General features: G+C 42.5%; 1 protein-coding gene across 1 annotated transcript in view; it reads right to left on the bottom strand.

Moving 5' to 3' along the window:
* PAPPA (pappalysin 1) overlaps positions 1 to 25996 on the bottom strand; it is a 118565-nt gene that overhangs the window by 31931 nt on the left and 60638 nt on the right. The window contains exons 10-14 of the mRNA XM_063316193.1: positions 19845 to 20038; positions 6605 to 6703; positions 6283 to 6427; positions 5107 to 5320; positions 1348 to 1516 (exon numbers count right to left, since the gene is read on the bottom strand). Of these exons, the coding sequence (XP_063172263.1) occupies positions 1348 to 1516; positions 5107 to 5320; positions 6283 to 6427; positions 6605 to 6703; positions 19845 to 20038 (821 nt within the window). The remainder of the gene's footprint in view (positions 1 to 1347; positions 1517 to 5106; positions 5321 to 6282; positions 6428 to 6604; positions 6704 to 19844; positions 20039 to 25996) is intronic.

The following is a 25996-nucleotide window of genomic DNA, read 5'->3' as shown; positions in this document are numbered from 1 at the left end:
TTTTATGGGGATGGAGCTGAGGAAGGGGTGATAAAAAGTCAAATTTAAAAAAACAAAAAAAACAAAAAGAAGGTCCAGAAATGTATCTTCAGAGAAATCTCAGCCACCCATGCTTACATCAGGGTTTGGTTCACACTGTGGATTTAACTTAGTTACTGAATTAACCCATTCTTTTCCTTTGCTCCACATGTAGAACTTAGTAGATGCAATCACTCAAGAAGTTAAGTTTGTTTATGTTTAGCCTTGGCTGGGTTTCCTACGACATGTTGTATTGATCCAACCCATTCAGCTATTTTATGGCTCAATGTATTATATGAAACCATAAAGATGGGTTATTTTGGACACCAGAGGAAGCATATTTTGTAAATGCCCAACACCTGGTCTTAGCCAAAAGACCAACAAGCAAGACAGCCACTGACATATAAACTAATCCAAAGGACTGGGTTCTCTCTCTCTTTCTCACACACACACACACATTAAGCCATTAAGAAACACCCTAACCAATAGTAAGACTAACCAAGCTTAGCATATTGTGTGAACACAGCCACTGGATCTTGACTGACCTGATTAAATTTTTAATCAGAGCACAGCCCATCACTTCTCATACGCAATCCTAGAAAAAAAAGATTATTCCAACTGGTACTTATTTCTTAGGAATAGCATCTATATCTACCACACTATATCTGCATATTATTGCCCTCTAGGAAATCATGGAGCTAAGGAAGATCGATGCTTTTGAACTGTGGTGCTGGAGGAAAGTTCTGAGGGTGCCTTGGACTGCAAGAAGATCAAACCAGTCCATCCTCCTGGAAATAAAGCCAGACTGCTCACTTGAGGGAATGATATTAAAGGCAAAACTGAAGTACTTTGGCCACATAATGAGAAGACAGGACACCCTGGAGAAGATGCTGATGCTGGGGAGAGTGGAGGGCAAAAGGAAGAGGGGCCGACCAAGGGCAAGGTGGATGGATGATATTCTAGAGGTGACGGACTCGTCCCTGGGGGAGCTGGGGGTGTTGACGACCGACAGGAAGCTCTGGCGTGGGCTGGTCCACGAAGTCATGAAGAGTCGGAAGCGACTGAATGAATAAACAACAAACAGGAAATCATGGCCTCTGATTTTGGTTTTGAGGGATCTCTCATCTGGGTTAACATCAAAGGTTATCACTGCTGAGCCCCTGCAATCTCATAGCCAAGAAAGGCCCCAAAGAAACCCTTATTTTCCAGCCTGTTGTCCTCTCTTCTCCCATCAGAGTCGTGTTTCATAAGATAGGTGGCTATATAAATTTGTTAATTAAAAATAAATAAAGTAAACCGCACAGCAGATGGTTTATGAATTCAACCAACCTGGCTCTGGGGTAGATCATCATTTCTGTGAATCTGAAGGACATAACCTATTTGGCAGGTAACGTTACACTGGGCACCATTGTAGCGCCCCCCACTGGTGAAAGTCAGCATGGCATTCTCAATCTCCAACTCTTGGCAGTCCATGGTCTTGCAAGAGTGCTGAACACAGCTGTTAGGAGGGGAAAGAGAATGGGGAAAAAAATCTCAGTTAAAGCAGGGTAGTCAGACTTGCAAAGTAGAGTAGATCTGGTGGGATGGTAATACCCCAAAGAGCACTGTGGGGTTCTGTGGCCCACTACCACCCCCAGACTGTGATTTTTCTTCTTCCTTTGAGTAGAAAGACAAAGCAGAAAAGCTGAGCTTGCACATAGAGTGAACCCAGTTATTTATGTGTGTATTTATTCATTCATTCAATTTCTATAGCCGCCCATCTCAGCAAGTGACTCTGGGCGGCTTACAACGATAAAAACCATAAAACCATAAAACAATTACAATTAAAACAGTTAACAACAGTTTCTGGGTTGCGTGATCCTGTGGACTAGTCTTTTGAAGTCTAACGACGAAAGAGCCAAGTAAACTGCGGGGGCTGCTTGTTGTAAAAGGAGTCACTATTTAGACGGGCCAAATTTCTGGATGGAGAAGTAGAATGTGGATGAAGAAGAATGGCACAGCACATACACCAAGGTGCATAAGTAGCAGAAAGTATCCAGTTTTAAAACCTTTTTTAAAACCTTTTTGGGGTTGAGAAAGTGAATTAAAGATGCCGGGAGGCCTTTTTAATGAGCTGGGGATGCCCTGTGTCTGTGTCACATGGTCAACCTAACTCACAAAGTATCTACTCATACAGAACATTGTGTGTGTGTGTGTGTACATACTACCATCTGCACCTGCACAGGTGTAAATTGAAAGGTGTGAGAGACAACACACAGCCCACCCTGCAGAAGCTGGTTCTTGGCTGCTTCCACCAATGTATTGGTAATAAAATATGATTCGGCAGATCTGAGAAAAGCAAATGTACTACCAAGTATGCAACACAGTGATGCACTTAAAGAGGAAGGAAACCACATGCTACCTGGGTGGGGGGAAAACCATATGAAATTGAAACGGGGAATTCATGACCTTCCAGATGTTGGCCTGTTGCAATTCTCCTGGTGGAAGCTGATGGGAATTATAACTCAGCAACATCTGGAAGTACCCCAGTTCCCCAACCCTTGTTGCTCACTGTGCCACCTGATTCTGACTTCCCTGGCTTCAAAATGCCTTTGAAATCTTGCAAATCTTACAGCAGGGCTATAAGAAGCTAACACAGAGTCAGTTCCAGCACACTGAGATCTGCAGTGGGCCAAGGAAAAGCTGGAAAAGGTACGAGCAAGCGACAAATCATTTGAGCTTCCTGTCCAGGGTAGCCCTATTGGGAAACTACTCAACATGCCTTGGCAGAGACTGCAAGCTTTTGATGCTGGAATCTGAATATTATCCTAGATTTATAACCCACTCCAGGCTTGAGACTCAGGCTAGGTGATAGTATTTCCTCCTTTCATTTCAAAAACAAATCTGAGCAGATTTGCAGGAGAAGAGGGCCTCACCATAAAACGTAAAGGTCCTGTTTTCAAAACCTCTGAATAGCAGCCATGGAGAAAGTCCTCTGGAGCTATCCAACAGTATCTAGAAGAGGGAGAGTGTTTCCTTTGCCACAGCATGATTGCTTCCCAGCAGGCCTTCAAATGTTAATTTTACATATGGAAGAAGAAGAATTCATCAGTAGCTTACCAAGGCTCAGGAGCCTTAGGAAGAGCTTTGGAATACACCTGGAAATCAACTGCCAATAAATTTGACAACCAACATTTCTGTTGAGAACAGACCACCCAGTTTCATAATAGGAGTAGTCAGAATAATTTAGAGTCAATCTGTCTTTAAGGAGGCATGAATACCAATGAGCAAGTGTGCTGCAGGTCCCATAATGGGGGAAATGCAGAGTAACATCCAGGGTGGAAATGAGCACATCAATTTGAATGGGATCCTGCCCTGGACATTTTTACACATTTGCTGGGAATCTTCTTTTAGACTGAAAAGGCAAAGAATAAATGCATCTGGGACAGAAGTAAAACCAATTTAACTCAGAGAAGTTAGGTCTGATCAAGAGGCATGGCATCTGATCACTCCAAAGGAGGCAAGTAAATTCAGAGACCGAACATTAGCCAGATCAAGTTTCAAATGAAAGGTCCAGTTTGTGGATGTCTGGCCAAGCCCCTCTGTGGGAAGCTGGCAGAGGTAGAATAAGACCTCCTGGAATAATGGATATGATATAGACTGTCGCTGAAAATCCAAATGGGAATGCTCGGGGGCGGGGGGTGGGGTAGACAGACGGACAAACCAGGGCTTCTCTACTCCTTTTCTTTCAACTGAAAGTCCCCATCATATAATTGGAGTGTGAGCTTTTTAATTATGGATTAGCGTTAATGTGGTGGAGGTGGCAGGAATGAGGGAGAATGAGAAGGAGAAAGAGAGGGAACAAGCAAATGTCATATTAAAGTAAAAACATGTTGAGCACCTTTAGCTTGTGGGAGCTAGCTGTCAAAGGGGAATAACTGGCCCTTTTCCGATCATATACTGTCTCATTCTCTTTCAGTTTGATGGGAATAATGTGCTTTTTTTTGTCCAAGGGAGAAGCCAATGCCAGTGAGATTCTAAGGGCTGGTGTGTGTGTTCCTTGTTCTCAGACAAGCCAGAGGGAGTCCAAGGGGTGCATGAGTGTCCTGTCTTCCCCAGTTTGCAGCCTCCCTTGCTTTCTATATCATGATTCAGTCCCAAGAAAAATGATCAGCCAGGACCTTCTCCCACAATTATAGAGGGATTATGGCATGAAGTCATCTCTCCAAGGTCTACATCATCTCTTCCTTCCCATGTTACCTTTCACTCCTAAGGAGAGAACTCTTCCCATAAGACTTTTTTTTTCCAGATTGGGAAATGGGGGCAACCAAGGCAGCTTCAGGGTGTAGAAATATGGGTGACACATTTTCTTTGTATGCTCCCTGAATTCCCACACTTCAATTCAATTCCAAGAGAAGACACCAGAAATAAACCCTTCCAACTGAGATTTTCAGATCAGGAAGTGGGAATAGACAGGAAGGAAGGAAGGAAGGAAGGAAGGAAGGAAGGAAGGAAGGAAGGAAGGAAGGAAGGAAGGAAGGAAGGAAGGAAGGAAGGTTCTAAGCCATCCTGAAAATTAAGCAGGAAGAAAAAGTTTCTTTTAGGACATGGAAAGAAAAATTTCAGCACCTTTCTAATCCATGGCCACCCAGCAAGCTTTTACAATGAATGCGGAATTTAAAACCAGGACTCATTTGCTTTTCAATGCTTCCCACCACACAAAATTTTCTTCTCAGGACTGATGTAAAGATCAACTAAAAACCAAAAAGCACTTTGTCCTGAGAAGAATAAAACTGAAATGACAAAGATCTTTCCCTCTTTCACAGAGGGAAGGGCTATATTCTTGAACTGCTAATTTAATTCCAACATTGGAATTGTACAGATTGGATGGAGGTCATAGAGAGAGGTCAAAAGAGGTGGAAATAATCTATGGACCTTCTCCCATGTGGGTTAAATGGCCCAGCCTGTTTGTATTCAGCGAGAGCCACATGGCTTCTGCCAACAGTGTCAGAGGTCAATCCCCCTTTCCCCTCTTACTCCTTATGATCCTCTTGATCAGGCCTTCTGAAGTTGGGAACTAATGAGTGGTAAAGAACAGAAGAGACTCACCTCTGTTCAGCTGGGCTATAGGTCTGTCCACTCTGGCAGCTGCTGACAGTGATGGGGTCAAAATTGTGGAAGGAGCGCAAGGCCACCCCAGAGATCGCCACATACTGAGACCTGAAGGTGATGAGAATTGCCTGGGTGTGGTAGAAATGCTGGCTAAGGTCATGGACAACTGGGATAATCAAAGGATTTTTTCGGCAGCTCAGACCATGCTCCCCTGCATCAGAGAGGGAAAATGAGAGTGGGGCCAGGGTTGGCAAGAATGAGAAGGACCAAAAGATTAAAAGGGTCAGTAATTGCACAGAGAAAGCTAACTGGACAGCAGTAGCATAACCCTATTGTAGAATTAATGCCAGAGGTATTTCCTTGCCTCCTTGCACAGCTTCCAGGATTTGTACCACCTAACATATTCTCTATAAGACTTAGAGAGAAATTTCCAATTAAAGTGGGATGGCATGCAGGAAGTTGGTAGTGGGTCCCAGTAACTTATCACACATTGCAGAAGTTACCACTTGGATTCTTTTTTAAGGAACGGAATCCATTCCTTCTTCAAGGGATTGGATCCCTTTCTTCCTCCAATGGATTTCCTTAATTCATTACACATTAACTTAGCCTCCAAATCCTTGCCAAGACACCTCAAGTCAAAGAAACCAGCAATTCAAGCTTTCCAACCAAGAGCAAAGAACTGATTATTGGGGGCTTAAGAAGCAATTCTGAAGAGGAAACGATTCGTGGATTGGTGAAACTTCTACTTAGAAATGCATAGAATCTTTACTGAATAGGATTCTAAGTGAATGTTGCAGGAGATCTTAGCCCCAAGCTTGGCTGGATAACAGTACTGCATTAAATACCACCAGTGGGGGTTCAGGGCTGTTAGCTTAGCTTAGTGCTAATGAGTCCCTAGGTTAGAAGCAACAATACATACATATAAATATACAAATAATCAATAAAATATGTTAATTGTTTCCCCATCCCAATTAGCTGGTAGAACAGCCTGTCGAATCTGCCTGATTAAATTCCTGCTGCGGAATCTGCTGCTGACTTTTGTGTGTCTCATGCAACCCTTTTAAAAAACAATTAAATGATTTCCTCCTGTTCCCTGGCCTAACTCAAGGGGAAGCACAAAAAGCAACATGAGTTTCACTTTATTTCATTATATAAGAGAGCCAACATTCTCACCGAGATCGTGAGTTTGGTTTTTGGTGTCCACCAGCTGCACAAAAATTGACTCTTGTTTCTGATCGAGGTCCATCTGCAACCATGTCCCATCAGTTACTAAGTGGATGATCACTGCAGCAGCAACCATGGCTTGGGAGTAGAAAGCCTGGGTAGAGAAAGTGGGGACCTCAGAAGTCTGGATCAGTTCTTACTTAAACAAGACCATGAATGGCCCAGAATAGAACCTCATCTGTCCTTGAAAAGTGACGAAACCCCAATGAATAGAGCTGCTTCTGTGTCTTTTTTAACCTCATCACTTTACACAATTGCATTGCATATTTACCTTTAGCCAGAAAACAGTGTGAGTGTGGTTGGCAGTGCAGGGGTACCACGCATATTGGGTCATGGCATCACTGAAGTCATACTCCTTGGTCCGGCACATCTGATAAAAATAAGAACATGGAGTCCAACTACAGTCTGAGGGGGGGGGGGGAAGTCTAGTGCAACTTGTGGTCTTCTCAGGTGGACCCAACTCATCTGTTGACATATGTGCTTGTATAAACACACACTCAGTATGCTAAACTCCAAACCCAGGTTAACAAAATGCAATGATAGTGTTCACAAAACATACAATGCCCCAACAAATAAACCATGGGATAGCTTCAGTGTGACAGTTTGTTTCACACAACAAGCAAAGATGACAGCTGGGTTCCCACAATGTTCTGATCCACAAACCCCATTTTAGTCTAGTGTTCCACAAACCAGCCCAAAGAGTTTGTGTAGGCAGCAAAAGATGGGAGATTATTGTGTGTCTAGTGGGCCACCCTAAGAATTCAATGCTCTTAAGAAGGCCTGGGCCATGAAAAGCACAGTCCTGGCCAAGATTGAAGGGGCAATGCCTTGAAAGAATCCTACATAAACTAGTATTAGTATTTCATGGAAGGAAAGTGTGAATGACTTTTAATGTTGCTGAAATCTCTACCCATCTTGATAAGAACCAGTCTTACATTTGGAACTAAAACATACGGGCCCCTTAATGTGCTGTCATTTTTCTGCAAACACAGGGCAAAGAGTTACCACTTCTCAAGCTTTTCAGCTAGCTTTGTGGATAACTCTCTAAATTTCAAAGAAGCTTAGGATACCAGAGGAACGATGGGTTCTAGTATCCCTTACTATGGGGTCTACTCACATTTCAAAATTATAGCTCAGCAGGACCTTGAGGGTGCTAAGATCTCCACCCTTGGCCCAAATCCTGGCAGCTGCCCCTCAAAGCTTTCTGAGAGAAGAGGGCTCTATCAGCACAAAAATAAATAAATAAATAAATAAATAAATAAATAAATAAATAAATCTCAGTCTCTGACCACGTGTGTTCCCCTTTCTACTGAGCTCTTTTTTCTGGAGAAGCCACAAATCTTGACGTCAGGCTGAAGCGCACACAATCCAAGATAGATGGAGTTATTTTGGCACTTAAGGAAGAAAAGCCCCCCAGGCATCTCTCTCTAGCAGCAAAAATGCAAGTTTCATTAAATAATAATTTGCTGTTCTCTCCTGATCCCCCCAGGCCAGCTCCCCTAAAAGTGTTCATGCATTAGATCCATGAAATGACAAGACTGGCCTGGAATCAGACATGATGAACAGAGAGTTTTTGAGGGGATCACTCTGACATTAAGTGGTGGCAACCATGGAAAAAGAATTCCACAGAACTTCAGGTCAGAACAGTTTCCTTCTATTCACACAGATAAAAAGTCCAAGTATTTGGGAAATGGAGAGGCTGGATTGCCCAAAAGTGAGGTAATGATTTCTCTAATTTAAATCCCAAAAAGCTGAGAGGAAAGGAATCCATGGGCGAAACATAAATCAAGTTTAATGGGTTGGAAGAAGTTTTTCAGTTTTGTCAAATAGAAAAGGAAAAAAGAGAGAGAGAGAGAGGGGGGCGGGGGGGGGGGGAGGAAAGGAAAGAAAACCCAAACTGGGACCGAATTTTGCCGAGACTTGCCAGTGGATAGTGTTACATTTTACAACAGTGCAAGACTTTGCATAAACTATCTTTGGCATTTGAAATCCATTCCAGCAATTTGACATGTATCATTTTCAGCAATCTGTCTCAGTGGAGCGGGATGGGGGTGGGAGGGAGGGAAGACTGGTTTTGATTTTAATACCTATCCCAGTTAGGGGACGGATCCTGCCCACATCTGCAATTTATACAGCCACGGAGCTCGCCAAGGCCAATGGCGCACCCCTCATTTTTCGCAACCCTTGCAGGGTGCCTCTGCTCTAGATTTACTCAGCCCCCAAGAAGACCGAAGAAAACGAAATGGGAGGAATGGAGTTTGGCACCATTCACCTGTCGCTTAATGGATGAGTGAGAACTGCTTTTAAAAGCTGACCCAAACCTCTACTAAAAAACTTGAGCGAAACCCAAAACAAACCACTGTTGAGCTTCAGGAAAGCTCTGTTCATTTAAAATATCGATGTTTCCATTTTATGTTATTTTATTTTTCTTTTCTTTTTTTCTTTTTTTGGTATTTTTGTGAAGCTCAGCACTTTTCCTGTGAAATCTGCCTGCAATCAGAAGCAGGACTTCTCAGCTTGGTAGGGCCCTATTGTGTGGTTTGGAGTGGGTTGGATGGCCAGGTCTTCAAAGAAATGCTCCTTAACGCTGCACAGCACTGAACGAATGGATCGGCTGATCACACCCATTGATTTAGAATGGATTTCAAATAGTTTATGCCCAAACACTTTGCTGGAGATCTTCAAATGAGGCCAGATTGTCATCTGTCAGCGATGCCTTGATAGATCTTGCACTGGACTAGATTATAAGTGACCAACTCCATGATTCTTTGATTAAACACTTTCAAATAATCAGGCAAGCATTATCAGGATGTTTTCGACAGGCAAACCATGGTTGGCATGCACCCTGTTAGAATACATCTCTTGGCCCTTTCCTAGCCACCTGGGTTTCATTCAGAGTCTTTGATTCAGATATATGATATTCACTGAACATTCCTGGTGTTCAAATACTATTAAACTCAGGAAGCAACCAAGATTGTCTCTGTCTGTCTGTCATCTATGTCCAATGTTCCACACAACATCTTTGATCAATCATATATTGGCAAATGCCAAACTAGACCTCCTCAGCCAGATTGCCTATGATATGCCATAAAATATACCAGTCAAGTGATCAGTCAAGTAAGGCACAAGAAATTTTACATTGCTTGTTTAGCAGAAGTCCAGGAAGAGAACCAGAAGACATCAGAGAATTTATTTATGGAAGCATTATCTAAACCAACCTACTTGAGACAGGGATACCTAGTTAATGGCATAAAATGCAGATGGCCAAGGACTGTTTGCCACTTGAGACACAAAAAGATGCAACTCATAATCCCTGAATGGTTTTAGTCCCTTGGAATGGTGATAAACACAAAACAGTCTGTGTGCTCAAATATTAAGGATGACACTATAGAGTAAACTGAATTGTTAAGGCTCTAGGAACTGAAAATACTAGCAGATATTGTAGACTTAGAGTAAATTCCTTGTGCTGATTCTTAGGAGAGCTATTGCTACTGAGTTAAAGCTTCCATATGACTTTCTATTTGGAGCATGAATTGAGGTCACCTTTACAAACAACTAATAGGGAAGAATGTTCAGTTCGATTCCTAACCAAAAATTGCTACAGTGGTTACAATGAAAAGTAATAAATAAATAAATAAATTAAAAACAAAAAAACAAAAACATAGGTGGAGGTCTCAAAACCTTAACAAGTTAGTATGGATACAACTTCTGCTTCTAACAGTATCATCTTCCAAAGTCCCACTGAAAGTTGTTACAATATTCTCATGTTTAATGCTACAGAAGTGAAGGATGACAAAATACACTGGGAATAATCATTTTGATGATTAGGAGATACCCCATTTAGAGACTCAGCTCAAAGGTTCCCATCTCCAAATCCGATCAACTTTCTAAACCAACTTTCCAGATCAAAGTCACTTGTTAAATCAAACGCTTCCAAACTGATTCAATGATTTCCACATATCTAATGGATTTGGCTTTTCAAAGCAACTAGATCATCCCAATCAATTAAATTTTCCAAATCGAATTAACTATCCAAATTGGACCAGGAGTGTTTTGCCCAGGCTCATTAACTGCAGTTAATTCAGCCAATTTAAAGCAAATGAAATGTAAATTTTAAAAAAGAGCTCTTTGTCAAGCCACACCAACTTTTTTGGCCTTGGCCCCAACTACATTTAGAGTGGCCCCAACTTGGTGTGTCTCAAAGTTTGAAAAGTCTTAGGCACCTCTCCTTAGAGATGGACAACTGAAAGTTTCTGCATCTGCTTCCTGGCATCTCGTCTCGAAAGCTGTTTTCAATTAGAGCTATCCTGAGTTGCTTCTGCCTTTGAGTGAGTTCTAAATCCAGCTTTCTTCCTTCCACCCACACACATGGTGGAGAAAGCAGGAGACAGAGAAAAGGAGGGCACAGTTTTGGGTCTTTCCCCTGGGGATGTGGTGAGGTTTCCCTTTGGCTTATGTGGCCCAGCTTTTGCCAACAATAAGGCAACATGTTCCTCCTCACCACTGGTCCCCAAAGGCTGCCGTGCTGGAGTTTTATCCTGGAGCCCTAAAGCCCCAGGAATTTCTTTAGGAGGGCAGAGGAAAAGTATTCTAGCAGTCATGCATAAAAAATATCCATGTCAACCCCTGAACCTTGCCTCTCAAAACATCATTACAGCAGTCTGCAAAACTGGTCATTCTTTTTCAGGAAGGACTTGGCTTCTGTCCTGTTGTGCTGCTTCTCTGCAAAATGTAAATGTAGATCTTGCCTAAACTAGGGATGGAGGGAGGGAGGGGGAATAGTCAAAGCTGGTCCTAGAGCATACTATTAAGTGTTCAGTATTGGTGTTGATGAACAGACAGCGGCAGGATGGAGACATGCAGCATCATCTCCTTCCTCTTCTTCAAATGGGAAGCCTTGAATTCAATGGAGGGCATGAACAGAAGGTGTTCTGGAAAGACATCAAGGGTAGTTGGGTTCTGCAGCACACCCATCAGCCATCCCAATCAAAGTCAAGTGTCTGAGATGCCTTCAGTCTGCTTGCTCAATGGGATGTTTCCCATGCATAATTAAACAATCCCAACAAGTACAAAAGTAGCACATCAAGGCAACAATTCTGATTTCCTTATTTTCTAAGGGCAGGGAAGGCTATGCATGCACATATACATAAAGCCACTTAGGTAACATCAACACACATGCCTTCAGTTTATTACTCTTACATTCAAGAAGTGTTTGGCCATATGGTACCTCCATTGTCTGACATGGTAGCACGTGAGTAGGAAAGCCTATGATCCTCCTCCAGATGTTATGGAACTACAGTTCCCAGAACTCTTGCCATTGGACATATTTTTAGGACCATTGCTCTCCACCCTGGGCTACATCCCAAGCCTCCTATTTTCCTTCATTATACTGGTATAGTCCACCATCTCTCCCACTGGTTTCAATGGAAAGGAAACTAAAATAGGAATTAAATAGGCCAAGAAGGGAGGGAGAAGAAGAACATATGGCATTCCCTATTGGATGGAGGTGGGGGAACCATGTTGTCCTAGCCCAGGGTGAAAAAGAGAGGTTGATATAACATAGGGAGAGCAGGCCCCGCACCCCACCAGATGATGCTGGATTTCAAGCCCAGTAGGTTTAGCTAGCATGGCTAACGGGCTGATGAAAGTGAGTGACCAGAACCCTGCACTTGATGGACCTTTAGTCTAACCCCAGAAAGTTGTATTTCTCTTCCAACCCCAGCACAGTGACCTAAGATGACACTTGGGAAACCACAAGAAATGATTAGCATGGAATGTCAATGGGAGAGAATGAATTTACCCAATATGCAAGGACATTTTGCAATCCAGGACTATATTTATCCACTGCATTTACAAGATCGTGGCGTACTTAAGGCTGGGTACTTTTGGAAGATGCATCTGTTGCACTCCCAAAAAGTTGTGTCATCTGTTCCTTCTTCCTGTTCAAGGTCAGCCTGGTAGGGACTTTTCTTATGAATGAAGTGTAAACAATGGCTGCCTTCCAATTGGATTTGAACAATCGATTTTCCAATTGGAAGGCAGCCATTGTTTACACTTAATCGAACAGACAGTATCCACGTACAGCCATAAATCAATAGGTACCAGCTACACTGCAGAGGGACTCCTTTGAAAAAGGGGCGAAGCTTGAGAGAAAGGGGCCCTTCTACTCTATTAAAGCAGAGCAAGATATCAGGCTCCAGTGAAATACAACTGTGTTGAAGGACTTGGCAGCAGCAGATAATCAAGAGAGGACTTTCAGGCAGATAAATCATGGAGGGGGGTAAATTCTTGCCCTTGTGGAAATTCACCAAAATGCTTTTTTGTGGTTTCAGTGATATGCATCCTTTCCTCATTAGCTCTGCTGCTTCTATTGGTGCCTTGTTGACAATGATGGAGTTGCATGCTAAATCTACAATATCCTCCAATTTTAAAGCCATTTTCTTCTCTGCTAATCAAACTTCTCAGAAAGCTCTGGGTGGCTTGTATAAACTTACTCAGAAGATAAGGAACCTTCTCAAGAGAAGTCAGCAAGGAAAGTATGTGCCAACAGTTTACCATGGACAGTTCCTATTTCCAGTCACCAAGAAATCCCCCTTTCTGATAGCTCTTAGCATTATATTTTTATTTAGTATGCCCTTATATCTAAGCACAGTGCAAGACCCATTTTTCCCCACAACAGCAGCCCTGTGAGGTTGATTGGGCTGAGAGTCAGTGACTGGCCCAAAATCTCCTAGTGAGCTTCCATGGGTGATGTTAGTCTCTCTGTTCCTAGTTAAACACTTAACCACTATGCCACACTGGCTCTCACTGATGATAGCCCAATCCTTCAAAACTAATAATGTGGGAGGATAGACTCATTTCTCTTGCTGAAACTTAATGCTAGTGGTTGTGGATTAAGTGCTGGAGAAAAGTAAGAGCAAGACGTAGAGCATGCATATTCTCCAAAAACAAAATACCATTCTTCATCATCATCATCATCTTCGTCATCATCATCATCATCATCATCATCATCAAAAGTTACCAGTCCAAATAGTAGTGAGCATTCAGCAGCTTTGTTCACACAACCTGACTACCAATTCAGCTGCTCTCCTGGGCAACAGACTCATCTTCAGGTCCCAACTTTACCAAAGACTCAGTCAGAATTTTTTTATTCTGCATCTAGCTACCCCAGAAGGAATCACTACTTTCTGTCATTCCTCCCCACCCCAAGAAGAAAACATGTATTTATTTAAAAATCAGTAGTGTTCCAATCAGGACAGCCACCCCTGCATATGATATCAGAAGAGGCTTCACCAATGCTCTGACAGATTTCCTGCACTCTGGTAGCTTCGAAGCTGCAGACCCTAAAATCAGCTTCTCTCTAGCCCCAAATATCTTTATTTTCCTCAACTTTGGGGATTGTGGGGAGGATATGCCCCAAAACATTTGCCCCAAGTTCTTAGTTGTTCAGCATCATAAGTGTTTGTTGTAAACAACCGTGTGAGTGGCAAATGCCAATTTTAATCACTTTCTCTCATGTTAAAAAGGTCAGGAGGACTATTTTTCATTTTCAAACATCTTTGAATTGAAAGAACAAAGCCTTTCTCGTGTTGAAGAGGAAGAAATAAAACAACTCAAATGCCTTCCTGCAGAAAACACCCGCAACTGTTTTTAATTAGGAATGCCACCCAAACTAGAAATTAGTAGGTTTGTTGGTTGAACCTATTACGGTAAGTAATTCCCATATTATACATCTGGATTTTGATTCATGGAATTTTACTGCTTTCAGAATGCAAGCTGAGATTGATTGCAAATTAATTTGCATTTTCTGCATGAAAAGCTTCCAAACACAATCTGTGAAGAACAAAAACATGTTGCCCATCTGTACTAACTCACAGTTAGTTTTCTAGCTCAGTGTGTGTGAGTGGGAGAGAGAAGGAGAGAAAGGAAAGATTTCGTCACCTAAATAGTTGCAGACTTACCCTGGTAGCAAACACACCTGCCTATACTGCAACATACTTTTGAGTAAGGAGGCTTAGGGTATAAGAGATGGAAAATCCGGTTTTGGAAGCAAAGGAGTTTTTTTTTTTTTAAAAGCTGAGATCCTTTTTCCTCATCCAATCATCAAGCTACATGTTGAAAACAGCAAAGTTTAGAATTAAACATTTTTGTGGCTTTGTAGTTCCTGTCCCCCACTGCCTATAGTATACCAAAGTAAAGGGCAATTTTAGTAGGAGATACATCTGAAGGGTCAGCCTTTCTTTCCCCTTCATTCTAAAAGTGCTGAGTAATCAAACTGGCACTGTGTCCATTTGCGTATCGGCTCAAAGGATCTTCTTGCCCTCTTCATATCTAAGTACAGTTCTCATGGAAGTATCTTGAGAAGCCTTGTTAAACCCTTCACCATAATGCACTCTCGTTAGCTTCAGAGAACTCTGGAATTGAAAAGGGGTTCTTGGGGCCACTGAATTTCATCCTATTTCAAGCAGGAATCCAAACTAGAGCATTCCTGGGAGACGGCTGTCCCACCTCAGAATACATCCATGATCCATCAGTTGCCTGAGTTCTAACCAGCATCTTCCTTCCAGTAATTATAATTCTGCTTCTGCACTCTTTTCTCCCACATGGCACTCCTTCTGCTGTCCTATCGGCCCCCCTCCAGTCATCTATTCTTAAGACTAAACTTACCCAGTTCCCCTTTATTTCCATGAGACTTTAGTTTCTAGGGCCTTGACCACCCATTCAGAGCATGCCAGTTGTCCAGAGAAGCAGAAGACCATGTTGTTATTACTTTCCACAGAAAGGATCATCATTCTAAAAAGCAAGACAGCAATTTTGCATGCAAAAAGTCTTAAATTGACTGGAGAGTAAAGATTTATAGGCAATTAAGCTGGGCAAATTCTGTATCTGGGATCAGTTGCAGAACGGCTGTTCTCCAGTCCCTACATAAGCAAATTCATCACCCTCCAGCCCCGTGTTTTGTAGAGGAATATCCCAGGATCACTGTCCAATGGGTCCAATGTCCTTGGGTGGACCATGAGAATGGTCTCATCCTGTTTCCTTCTCCCCTTTCTCCATGCCGGCATCCCATTTCCAGCTGCCAGATCCAGTTGAGAAGAACACAGAAGTTTAGGTAACACTATGCTAATCACCATCTCATCTTTTTGAAATCTGGGATGGTGGAGGAACATCCCAACTGCAGAACAAGTGAAACTGTCAGATACCCTTTGAACATTGCCTTATGGAGAAGCATCCAACTGTATGCCTTGCCTTTTTGTTTGACTCAGTATAGCAAGGGGAAGGAATCTGGGGCCCTCCATATGTTTCAGAACTATAATTCTCCAAATCTTTAGCCACTGGACATGCTATCTCCAAGGTTCATCAATAGCTCAAGGTTCATCAATAGCTGCACGGCTAGAGATTCCCCACCACACATATGGTAGAAACCTTGTAAAGCCAAAGAAGTTGTATGAAGAGCCAATAAGGGCACTGGAGTGAGTCAACAGAGAGTCCTACACTTCTTAGAGACCACTATGTCTTGCTTAGTTGAATCTTCTCAAGGTTATCTTAGCCAAATGAGAATGGTTAAGTCCATTGCTTGTGGACAGTCACTACTTAGGCCAGAGAAGCAAAGAAGGAAACCATTTAGATTGCTCCCTCCCTTCAGATGGTGATGTGTATTATTTTACTTACTTAAAATGTGCTAAGCCAGCCCTTGCTCAGTATGACTCCTCCCTTGCTCATTCTGATTAGGGAAACTCTGGACAACTGCCCCAGACTTCTACCTTGATAGCACCCCTGGGGGGAGAAGGCATTTAATGAAAACCATAAGACCCACTTCCTTTATTCTTTTTTTTTTAAATCCATCTTTAGCCAAATACTCCAAACCGCATATCCTCTAAAAGAAATAGCTAAAGGAGTCCTAACAAGTAAGAGGGAAAGGGGGACAGGCCAATCATTATTTCCTTCCCTTAGCCTCCTTTTCTTGAAATCCCAATTTGCTTGAGGTACCAGAATGTTTTACACTGCCTCCCCTTCAAACTGTCGTTTGTTTTTGCAAAATGCCTTTGGAGCCAAGTCAGCTCCAAGCAATGTTGCAATGCCTCATGGTTTTTGTTTTGTTTAATTTCGACTTCCATCTCATGAAACAAAGGTCAACACAAACTTTGTTGTAAACTCGGACGGGAGCAACTGTCCTCTGCCTCTTTTGTTTTGTGTGTCTGTGTGTGTGTTCCTCTGCAACACAGAAACACAGATCAGGGTGTCCTGCCCCTCTTGGTGCTAACAGTTTTCTTCTCCTAAAATGACTTTTGATCAGGATGCAGAGAAAGAGAAGATTTATCTGAAAACCTAAAAAAAGAGGGGCGTGTTGAGTGTTTCAGTAAAACTACCTGGAATGTTTCCTGGCATTTTCATGCAAAATCTGCCTCAGCCACATTCTCTGAGGCACAGCACAGCCAAACACAACTAAGGATGAAGGGAAATTGGGAGAAAAACAACACTGGATGTTTTTTTCCAATAGGAGCTACCCAATGAGGGCAGAGAAGTAGTTATGAAATCAGAGAGCTCAGGAAAATACGAGAAACCTGTCAGAAGTCTTCCTCATCCAGATTCCTGCTTCTTACTGTGGCCAGCTAGGTTTCTGCAATAAACTACCCAAAAAAGAAACAAAGGAAGTGACCCAATTTTTTCTAGGTTTCCAACTAGGACCACATAAAAAGGGCTTTGCAGCTTGGAGACAAGATAGATAAGAGGGTACTGAGAGAGGTTCCTAAAACAATGAATGGTCTGGAAAAGGGGGAAGAGAGTCCTCTCATTTTATGACAGTCTGGAGCGATTGTTCAATCTGGGTAGATGTGGAAAAAAGAAAGTTCTATTTTACATAATGCCTAAAGAATCCACTACCTTCAAAGACGGTGGTGGACACCAACTGAGATGGCTTTAAGAAGACTAGACAAATCCCTGGAGGATCAAGCTGTTAGTGGCTACTAGCCCTAGCTATGGTTTACTGCACCCAGAACAACAGTGTAAGAGATTTACTACTCCATTCCCTGTGTTCGTGAGTTCCTGGATGCAACTGGTTGGCCACCGTGTAACAAAGGATGCTGGATCAGACAAACCCTTGGCCTAATCCAGCCTTAGGGATCTAAGGTTCCTACACACAAAACACAGAAGTGGTAATAAGCAGCCTCATTTAGAAGGAAGTGATGGAGTTCCTATACAGGAAACTTTTATTCTGCATCTTTAAGGAATTCCAGTCAACTAAACCTCCATTGCTCCTGCTCCCAGTTCCTAACAAAACAGGCTTTATGATACAGGTAGCCCCCCACTTCTGGAGTACAGTATGAATTCAGTGGATAAGTAGTGTGGTAGAACAGATTTCCCTAAAGGTTTGACACTGCCATCAGATACAATGTTCTCAGATCAAGGAGAAGAAAGGAAACCCATCTTCTAGCAAGAGTCCCTCCGGTCAGAGGAGATGGGCAGTGACAAATCTGATAAATGAATAAATAAAGAGGAGCCACTGACTTCTCTCAGAGAGACCTTGCTGAGAACGAGATTCAGACCTGACATGCCCCAGAGGCTCCTTATTCAGACTTCGCCTACACTCACCCAGTCTTTCCTCTTAAGACTGGAGAACATTCTAAATATTTTAGGATCTCCACAGAATCTCCCATCATTTCTCCAGTTTTAATCTGTTTGTTTGTTAACTTGTAGATCACTTGTATTGTAAACCACTTGTAAATTTCTTGGATTTTTTTTTTATTAGCAGATCAATGAGGGTTTTAGTGGATTGGCATGCTACTTCAACAGTCTAGAATAACTGGCAGAAATCAAGCCCACCAACTGAATCTTCTGTGTGCATTTCACAAGACAGCAACTTGATGAAAGGGAAGTAAGCATGCACCTTGTGCACAGCACCCCTGGGTAGCTGAACTAGCTGACTGTTCGGACAGCTCCGTGAGTTAGCACACAAAGGGGCAGATAGGAGGCAAGCAAGAAGCCAACCTCAGTAGTTTATTAATCAAAGATTAATCCCAAAGGAAATCAGAAAGTCAGAAGGCTTTTCTTTCTCAAGATCGAGGATTAGATGCTGGAAAAAAAAGATGTTGATATAGCAGCCTGGAACTGTTTTGGTCTCAGGACTCTAGCCAAGGTTTGGCTGCTGAAATTGTCTTTGGTGCCATTAATTGACAAGCAGGTTTTTACTCTGGAGGAATCCTGATCAAAACTACACCTTCCCATGCTGGTAATGTTACCCCTGCCCAAATAAGAAAGGCTTGTAAATGCAAACATTTCCGTTCAAAAGAAACAACATGGAACAGACAAGGTTTCAGCGTGCCAACGGATGAACATCTCTGCATGTGCATGGCTCAGATTTTTGGTAAAACAATCTTTGCCTCTTGCAGTAAGGAGACAAGGACCCTGGAGCTATTGGTCTTTTAAGCATCATTACCACTTAGATTGGGAAGGAAGGGTCATCGAGTCTACCTGGACTGGTATAAGATTGAACTTGGGGAGTCCCACCTACAAAGCATTTTCCCACTTTCCTAAAAACTGGCAACCAATACACCATACTGGGGACTGCTGAGCAGATGACTTGGCTGTTCAAATAAATCAAGAAAGGGGTAATTTGTGGTGGCCAGACTGCCAATGTGGAAACCAGTGGCACAAAAAGGGGGATGATGATGATGTTGGTGGTGATGATGATAGTTTGGTGTACTGGTTAAGGCCCCAGGCTAGAAACCAGGAGACTTTGAATTCTAGTCCCATCTGAGACACAAAGCCAGCTGGGTGACTTTGGGCCAGTCACTCTCTTTCAGCACTAGGAAGCAGGCAATAGCAAACCACCTCCAAAAAACCTTGTCAAGAAGACTTCAGGGACTTGCCCAAGAAGTTGCCAGGAGTCAATAGTGACTCGAAGGTGCGCACATGCATGCACAAATACACCATGTACGTGAAGGAAACTGTTCCCTTCCCCCATGGATTTGTAATTGTTATTATTGGTTTTTTTTTTTAAGAAAAAAACGTTTACACTAAGATTGCACTTGCACAACATGCTAAATCTTGAAGAAGGGTAGTCAAATATAACTATGTTCAATGCTATAAACTGCCAGGGGTCATTCTTGATTCAATGGTAGATAGGCATCATGAATGAATGAATGAATGAATGAATGAATGAATGAATGAATGAATGAATGAATGAATCTGTGCAAAAACAAATAAATCATGCTATGTTTCCTAACTATGATAGCCTAATTCACCAACATGCTAAATAAAAGTTGGGTTTCCCACAAGAAGACTGAATCATGAAAAATCCAATCCTATTTTAGTCTTGTCTACCTAACTGTGCAAATTCAGCTTAAATTAAGGCATTCATCTGTCTTCTGCCTGGAAGTAGCAGGCATTTTTTTCAAATGTCACCAATCACTGTGTGTGGAGACTCCCAGGGCCACAGGTTGATATACAGGACCGTCCAAAACCATGGCTTGCTCACCCCAGAAATACTTGCAATGCCTAACCATTCTTACTTGATTTGCTGCTGGCTGACCTGCAACCACCATTGCTGGGCATTTCTCGTTATAGTGTGAAACTGACACATTGGATGCCCACTGGTCCAGGAACCCTTTGGGTGTGTAGATCCCACAGTCCATGATGCTGGTGGTCTGCTCAAACTCTTCGCACACACCATCCCCGTCATGGAAGTAGCAACGGCTCGGCTCATCTATAGGAAGGAGAATGACATGGAGTCAAGGCAGAAGCGAATGCTGTATCTCCACCCAAAAGCCCGGTGGTGGCACATGATGTGACTTGACAAACCAATGTGAACAGTGCCTTTGGAAAAGCCAAGCTCTTGCCCTAGAACTAAATTATGCAAATTAGAAACATTTGCACAGATTTACTCATCTGGCATGAAGCACTTCACTTCCATCACAGTCTGGTTTTCATCACTCTACTCCCCACCACCCTTTCTTCTTGTCAAATACTGGGTTGGCAGAGGGCAAGGAGACAGAGAGAGGAACAGTGAATTGCTAACATATGTATCCAAGGCCAGTTGTGAACCACACATTTTCACAAGCCCATCGGCAGCTTCTAGAGTGCTGTCACATAAAATGTGACCATTGCTTGGCCCTGTTCTAACATACTTCATCACTGATCAGTGGCCATGCATTATTAAACTAGTTTTGTTTTGGCCATGTATCCATCCAGATTCATCTATGAGAAAGTTCCACCAATTTCAATTGCAGCCATTACCACACATGAGTGTTAGTGCATGGTTTTCTACTCTGACTTGGCTATACTCCTTCTGTTGGTGGGACAACTTTTCCAAGATTAAACCTGAGACCTTCTGTATGAGAAGGATGAATCTATGATCCATAAAGCCCAAGTTTGGAACCCTCCAATCACCTCTTTTTGAACCTGGAATCTTCTGCAGGCAAAGTATACGATCTAGCAGTGATGGATGATCTCCTCTTGTTAATACAGCTAATTGCTTAATTATCATTTAGTCTACCACTATGGACTCATCACCCTTAGAAATCCAATAAACGGTCTAATACCCAGTCAAACTATTTGTCCACCTATTTTAGAATTGTTTACTCTAGTTTAGTTGTTCCCCTTCCAAAAAGGATAAAAGTCTTCTCAATAAATGAAACGGGGGCTTTCCACATGCTACAGATTTGCTGCCTTCCCAAGGAACAGCCTGTTCCTGTACTCAGCAGATCACCACTGTCAGTGTTCTCTATAGGTGACCCTAAAATTCCCAGGAAATTTCCTACCCAGTGGCTTATATTCATACATCTGTACTGTATCTTGACACACAAACTCATGTAAAACCAAAAGAAGTAAACAAAAATAAACACACACAGGGTTAGAAAATAACAACACAGCAAATTAAGAGCTGGCAGAGTACAACTGATTTCGGTGGCTCCATGCCAGCCAAGAAACTCCAGGCTCCAGTGTCATCCCTTATTTTGTTCTATCATGATACTTGCGAAACACCAAGTTTAGTGAGGACAAAGTCCTAGTAATTGGAAGCCTCTATTTATCCCACATTTAGCCTGTGTGGGAAAAGGGAGGAGGGAAAGATGAAAACAAGCTTGAATGAAACACCAAACTAAACTGGAGGGATAAAAAGCAGAGAAAAATAGAGCTACTTTCTGTAGGTACAGTGTGATCCATGATCCTGGATGAATTCCACCCCTTACCTCTAAACCACGTTTCTCCAACCCTGGAACCCTGTATATATGAATTCCAACATGTCTTGTGATGCCAGGTTTAAGGAAAACTACTGAAACACAGCAGAGTTTTCACAACAGGGCCTTCTCTAGCTGCCTTTTCTTCATGCCTTTATTTCTTTTATTAATTTTTTTTTCAAATGCCCTTCACCAAAAGATACTAGGATTATGGGAAAAAAAAGGAAGGAAGGAAGGAAGGAAGGAAGGAAGGAAGGAAGGAGGGAGGGAGGGAGGGAGGGAGGGAGGGAGGGAGGGAAGGAAGGAAGGAAGGAAGGAAGGAAGGAAGGAAGGAAGGAAGGAAGGAGGGAGGGAGGGAAGGAAGGAAGGAAGGAAGGAAGGAGGAAGGAAGGAGGAAGGAAGGAAGGAAGGAAGGAAGGAAGGAGGAAGGAAGGAAGGAAGGAAGGAAGGAGGGAGGGAGGGAGGGAGGGAGGGAAGGAAGGAAGGAAGGAAGGAAGGAAGGAGGGAGGGAGGGAGGGAAGGAAGGAAGGAAGGAAGGAAGGAAGGAAGGAAGGAAGGAGGAAGGAAGGAAGGAAGGAAGGTCCAGCAAGTAATCTTTACAAGGACATTTGGAATTGTGCACCAGGAATCAAATCACAGTCCTTGTTCTGGCTGTTTGAGGATGGCTGCTCAAATTTGTTTGAGTAACTATCATTTGTTTGATTTCAGCTGCTTAGAAATTAAGCCTCAATATCTCTGGTGGACTATATCTAGATAGAACCTTTCATTCTGATTGTTTTTCCCCCAGCTGCTGCCTTCCTACAAGACTGGAATATTTCTTCCCTAAGATCAATATCACCCTGACCCTGTTGGGCATCCTAAAAGCTGTAAAACCCTATTCTTTTATCAAGCCCTGAAGCAGGAAGGAGGGATCTGCTCCCTGGGGGTACTCTGGTGGGGAATGTGTTGTGTGATTATTCTCCCTGGTGTGCCATGTACCCTTCCAGTGTTTTTGTTCTGTTTGTTTTTAACTTTTTTTTTTTTTTTCAGATGTTGTAATCCCATTGTGTTAGCCACCTAAACTCACCCTCTGATTGAGGCGACACGCAAGTTGAGAAATAAATAATGACAACAAATATATCAAAACAACAACAAGGAATGTTTTTTTTTTTTCTTCTCTAATTCACCTATATAATAGAATTGGCTGCTTCCAGCAAGTACAGCTCCTGGTGGGTGACAGAGCCTCCTCTGTGCTGAATCACTTCCAAGAGAGTAACCCCACCCCCCACCGCTGACATTTCTTCTCAAGTTATACTGTGAAATAACATTGCAAGAGCCAGAATAAATTAGATCATTACAATTCAATTACTTAATGACTCCTCCTCCCTCTCCATTCCACCCCCACGGCATTCAGTTCCAATTCTTAATAGCGTAGTGCAGTTGGGAAAAGAAACTGGGAAGAAGACAGACTGCGAGGTTTATAAAGTCCACTGAGAAAGTACTCTTAACCCTTACCCACTCACTCACGCACACACCAAAAGGATAACGAGGAGCATGGAAGGGTAGGTTACTCAGAGCTTTTTGTCTCAGGACACCCCAACACTGAGAACGCTGTTTTAAAAAAAATCTGGAAACACCTAGACCAGCCTTTCTCAACCTTTTGAGCCTGGAGGAACCCTTGAAATATTTTTCAGGCCTGGGGGCTCAAATACAGGCCAGAAGTTACAAAACTATTGTATTTGTTTCATGGGTAGGCCTGTCGATATGCGTTAACAGTGTTCTTAAACTAAATATAAAGAATGAAACTTACCTCTTTAATGTGAAGTGGCCCGAATCTGAAATATTTTTTTTAAAATAAATCCTGATCTCCCAGGGGATCCCTAATGACCTCTGGTGGAACCCGAGTCTTCCATGGAACACTGGTTGAGAAACCCTGATCTGAACTGGGTTCACTGAACTGGGTTTCTTAGACAAATTGAAACATTGCCAGGTCCATGTTGCTGTGAACCCTGTCTAGATTGTACCAAGCCTAAGCTTTCAAACCATGCCAGTAACAGTAAACTACTCAGAGGTCCAACTCAATCCTTTTGGCACAAAGGTTTTGTTTGCACTGCCCATCCCAGATTGAAAATCAGCCCCCATCATGTTTTGCTGCATATTCATCTGTGGGGATGAGAAGGATTCTTTAACAAAGTCCTGGGCTCAGGTTAGAGGATGAAGAATGATTTGTTTCTTTAGCTTATAGACAGATCACATTCTCTAGTTCTCCCAATGTGGGGTTTTATTTTATTTTATTTTATTTTTTATGTTATAGAATCACGATCTGAAAGCCATGAAAGGGGATTCCTTTGCTTAATAAGAAATATGAGGAAGTTAACTTGGGTGCGCTGTGTGAGTGTTGTGTCATGGCCTGCAGCTGCACACAGAATAAATTGGCTGTAAGTCTAATTCTCTGACCCCAAGTCTTCCTTCCAAGGTCACAGCATCCAAAAATAAATAAAATCTGAACTGAGGCACTTCAGCCTTGTTTCTATATATTAGCATGGAAGACTTGACCAGGCAGAGTTTTAGTTTTTAATTTTCCAAACAGAAGTCAGTTTGAAATGGCAATCTCTCTTAGGATATGATGCCCTTCCTATGAAGGGTCTTTCATGCCCCTAGGTGAAAATACTCTTTTTTCATACCAGGCACCACTGCTTTCAAAAAGTAAGAGTAGAGCAGCAATGCACCTGCAATAAGGTCATATGTTCAGTTTAAGCAAGCAAGCACCCGTCTGCTCCATTGTGGTGAGTTAATTCATATGAAGAAGAGGCAATTCTTCCAAAATGATCTGGACCAAACTTGGGATCTGCTACAGCAGCTAATTTGTTCCTGATTATGTTTAAGACCTTAATAAATATCTCTGCTCCAAGCCTTCAAAGCTCATGGGAGCAGAGGAATGGGAGACAGAGATGTTTGGATTAAGACAGAAGTCCTCCAAGTGATTAAAGAAAAGTCTTGCTGAATGCAACACAGACGGTGAACATGGCCCATTCTTGGATTCCAGCTCTGCTCTTTTGAGTCAGCACGCCCTGCCCTCCATTACCTTTTTGGCAATGCTTGCCCCAGTGACATAGCTTAGGGGAGCCAGGAAAAGATTAGGGAGACTTCAGAAAAGGATGGGAAAATGTAGCTTAACTACTGTATTTCTTCTGAACTTGTTTTCTTTTTAAGGAAAGACAAAGACCTTAGTGTTGGCAGGTCACTATGAAATATTTCAAGTTGCCCTTTTAAAGGAGGGCAGCTGGACTGATCCAAGATGTTCGAGCTCTCAAGACAGAGGGAAAAAGGAAAGTAGCACAGTGGAAAATAAATTACCCCTGAGCTCAATGCAGAGGTTTGTGTTTTGGACCAGAAAAAGAACAGCAAGAGAAAGTAGATGGTGCAGAACTGGCTCAACATGGGAAAATGTATTTCTGGATCACTGCCCATAACCTGGACATGATCCAGCAGCCAGACGCAAGCTGCAAAAAAGGCAAATGTGATTGCACTTGATGAGTTTTCCACATCAAGAGAAGTAGCGGTTCCATTTCATCCCATCTTTGGCAGACCTTCTCTGCTGCACTTAGTCCATTCTCCATGGAGTATGTAGACAAATCAGAGCATGAAAAAGCAAGCTGTCTTCATACTCTCTCTTCATCCATACAACCCAGTCAGACCTGTAGCAAATGCATTCACACAAAATACTCAGCTTAGTTCATCTTAAAACTGGTTAAACTTTCTGAGGCATAGCAAGTGATGTGAACTAGGTTGCTTGGTAGTTTAAGGATGGATTTATGGTAAGGCTTCATCTAAGAGAGCCTGGTTTATCTCCTCATTACAAATTGGATAGGGCATGCATGAAATTGGCCTGAGAGAGTTTATTTTCATTGTTCCTTATAACAAACTGGATCTTGGCAAGGCTGAAAAACTGATAAGATATTGGCTGAGCTCTTATAAGCAGCAGATGTGGTGTTAAACTGATGTTTTGGCTGTCTCGCTACAGATTGCAGAGAGGAAAGTGTCATGAACCTGCTTCTTTGGAAAAAAAAAACTGACCATCCTCTTTCAAACAGGTCTGGTTTAAACAGTTTCCTGGGATTTATCAGAATTATTTCTTGGGCAACAGATTATGGGTGAGTAACTCCCCCCCGCCCCATCAAGGGCTGCATTCCTTCAGTATCAATTTATTGAGGTCCACATGGAGAGTGGAGCTGAAACAATAGTTGGATGAAGCTAGAACCAAGGGTGGCACTATACTTTTCTGTCTCTAACACCCCCACTCTGCTCTACTGCAGCTTGGCATTAAGGCCAGATAGCTAGATCAGTCATTCTTAAGACTTTGATTGATTGGTTATGTGCTATCAAGTCAGTGTTGACTCTTAGTGACCACACAGAGAGGTTCTCTCCAGAATGATCTGTCCCTTCATTAAGGCTTCAGCGGGCCTCTATTTTATCCGCGTCTGAATCAGAACCAGACAGAAAAATTC

This window comes from Candoia aspera, chromosome 16, assembly GCF_035149785.1.
Source record: "Candoia aspera isolate rCanAsp1 chromosome 16, rCanAsp1.hap2, whole genome shotgun sequence".
NCBI lineage: Eukaryota > Metazoa > Chordata > Lepidosauria > Squamata > Boidae > Candoia > Candoia aspera.
This window is presented reverse-complemented; position numbering and strand designations above follow the sequence as displayed.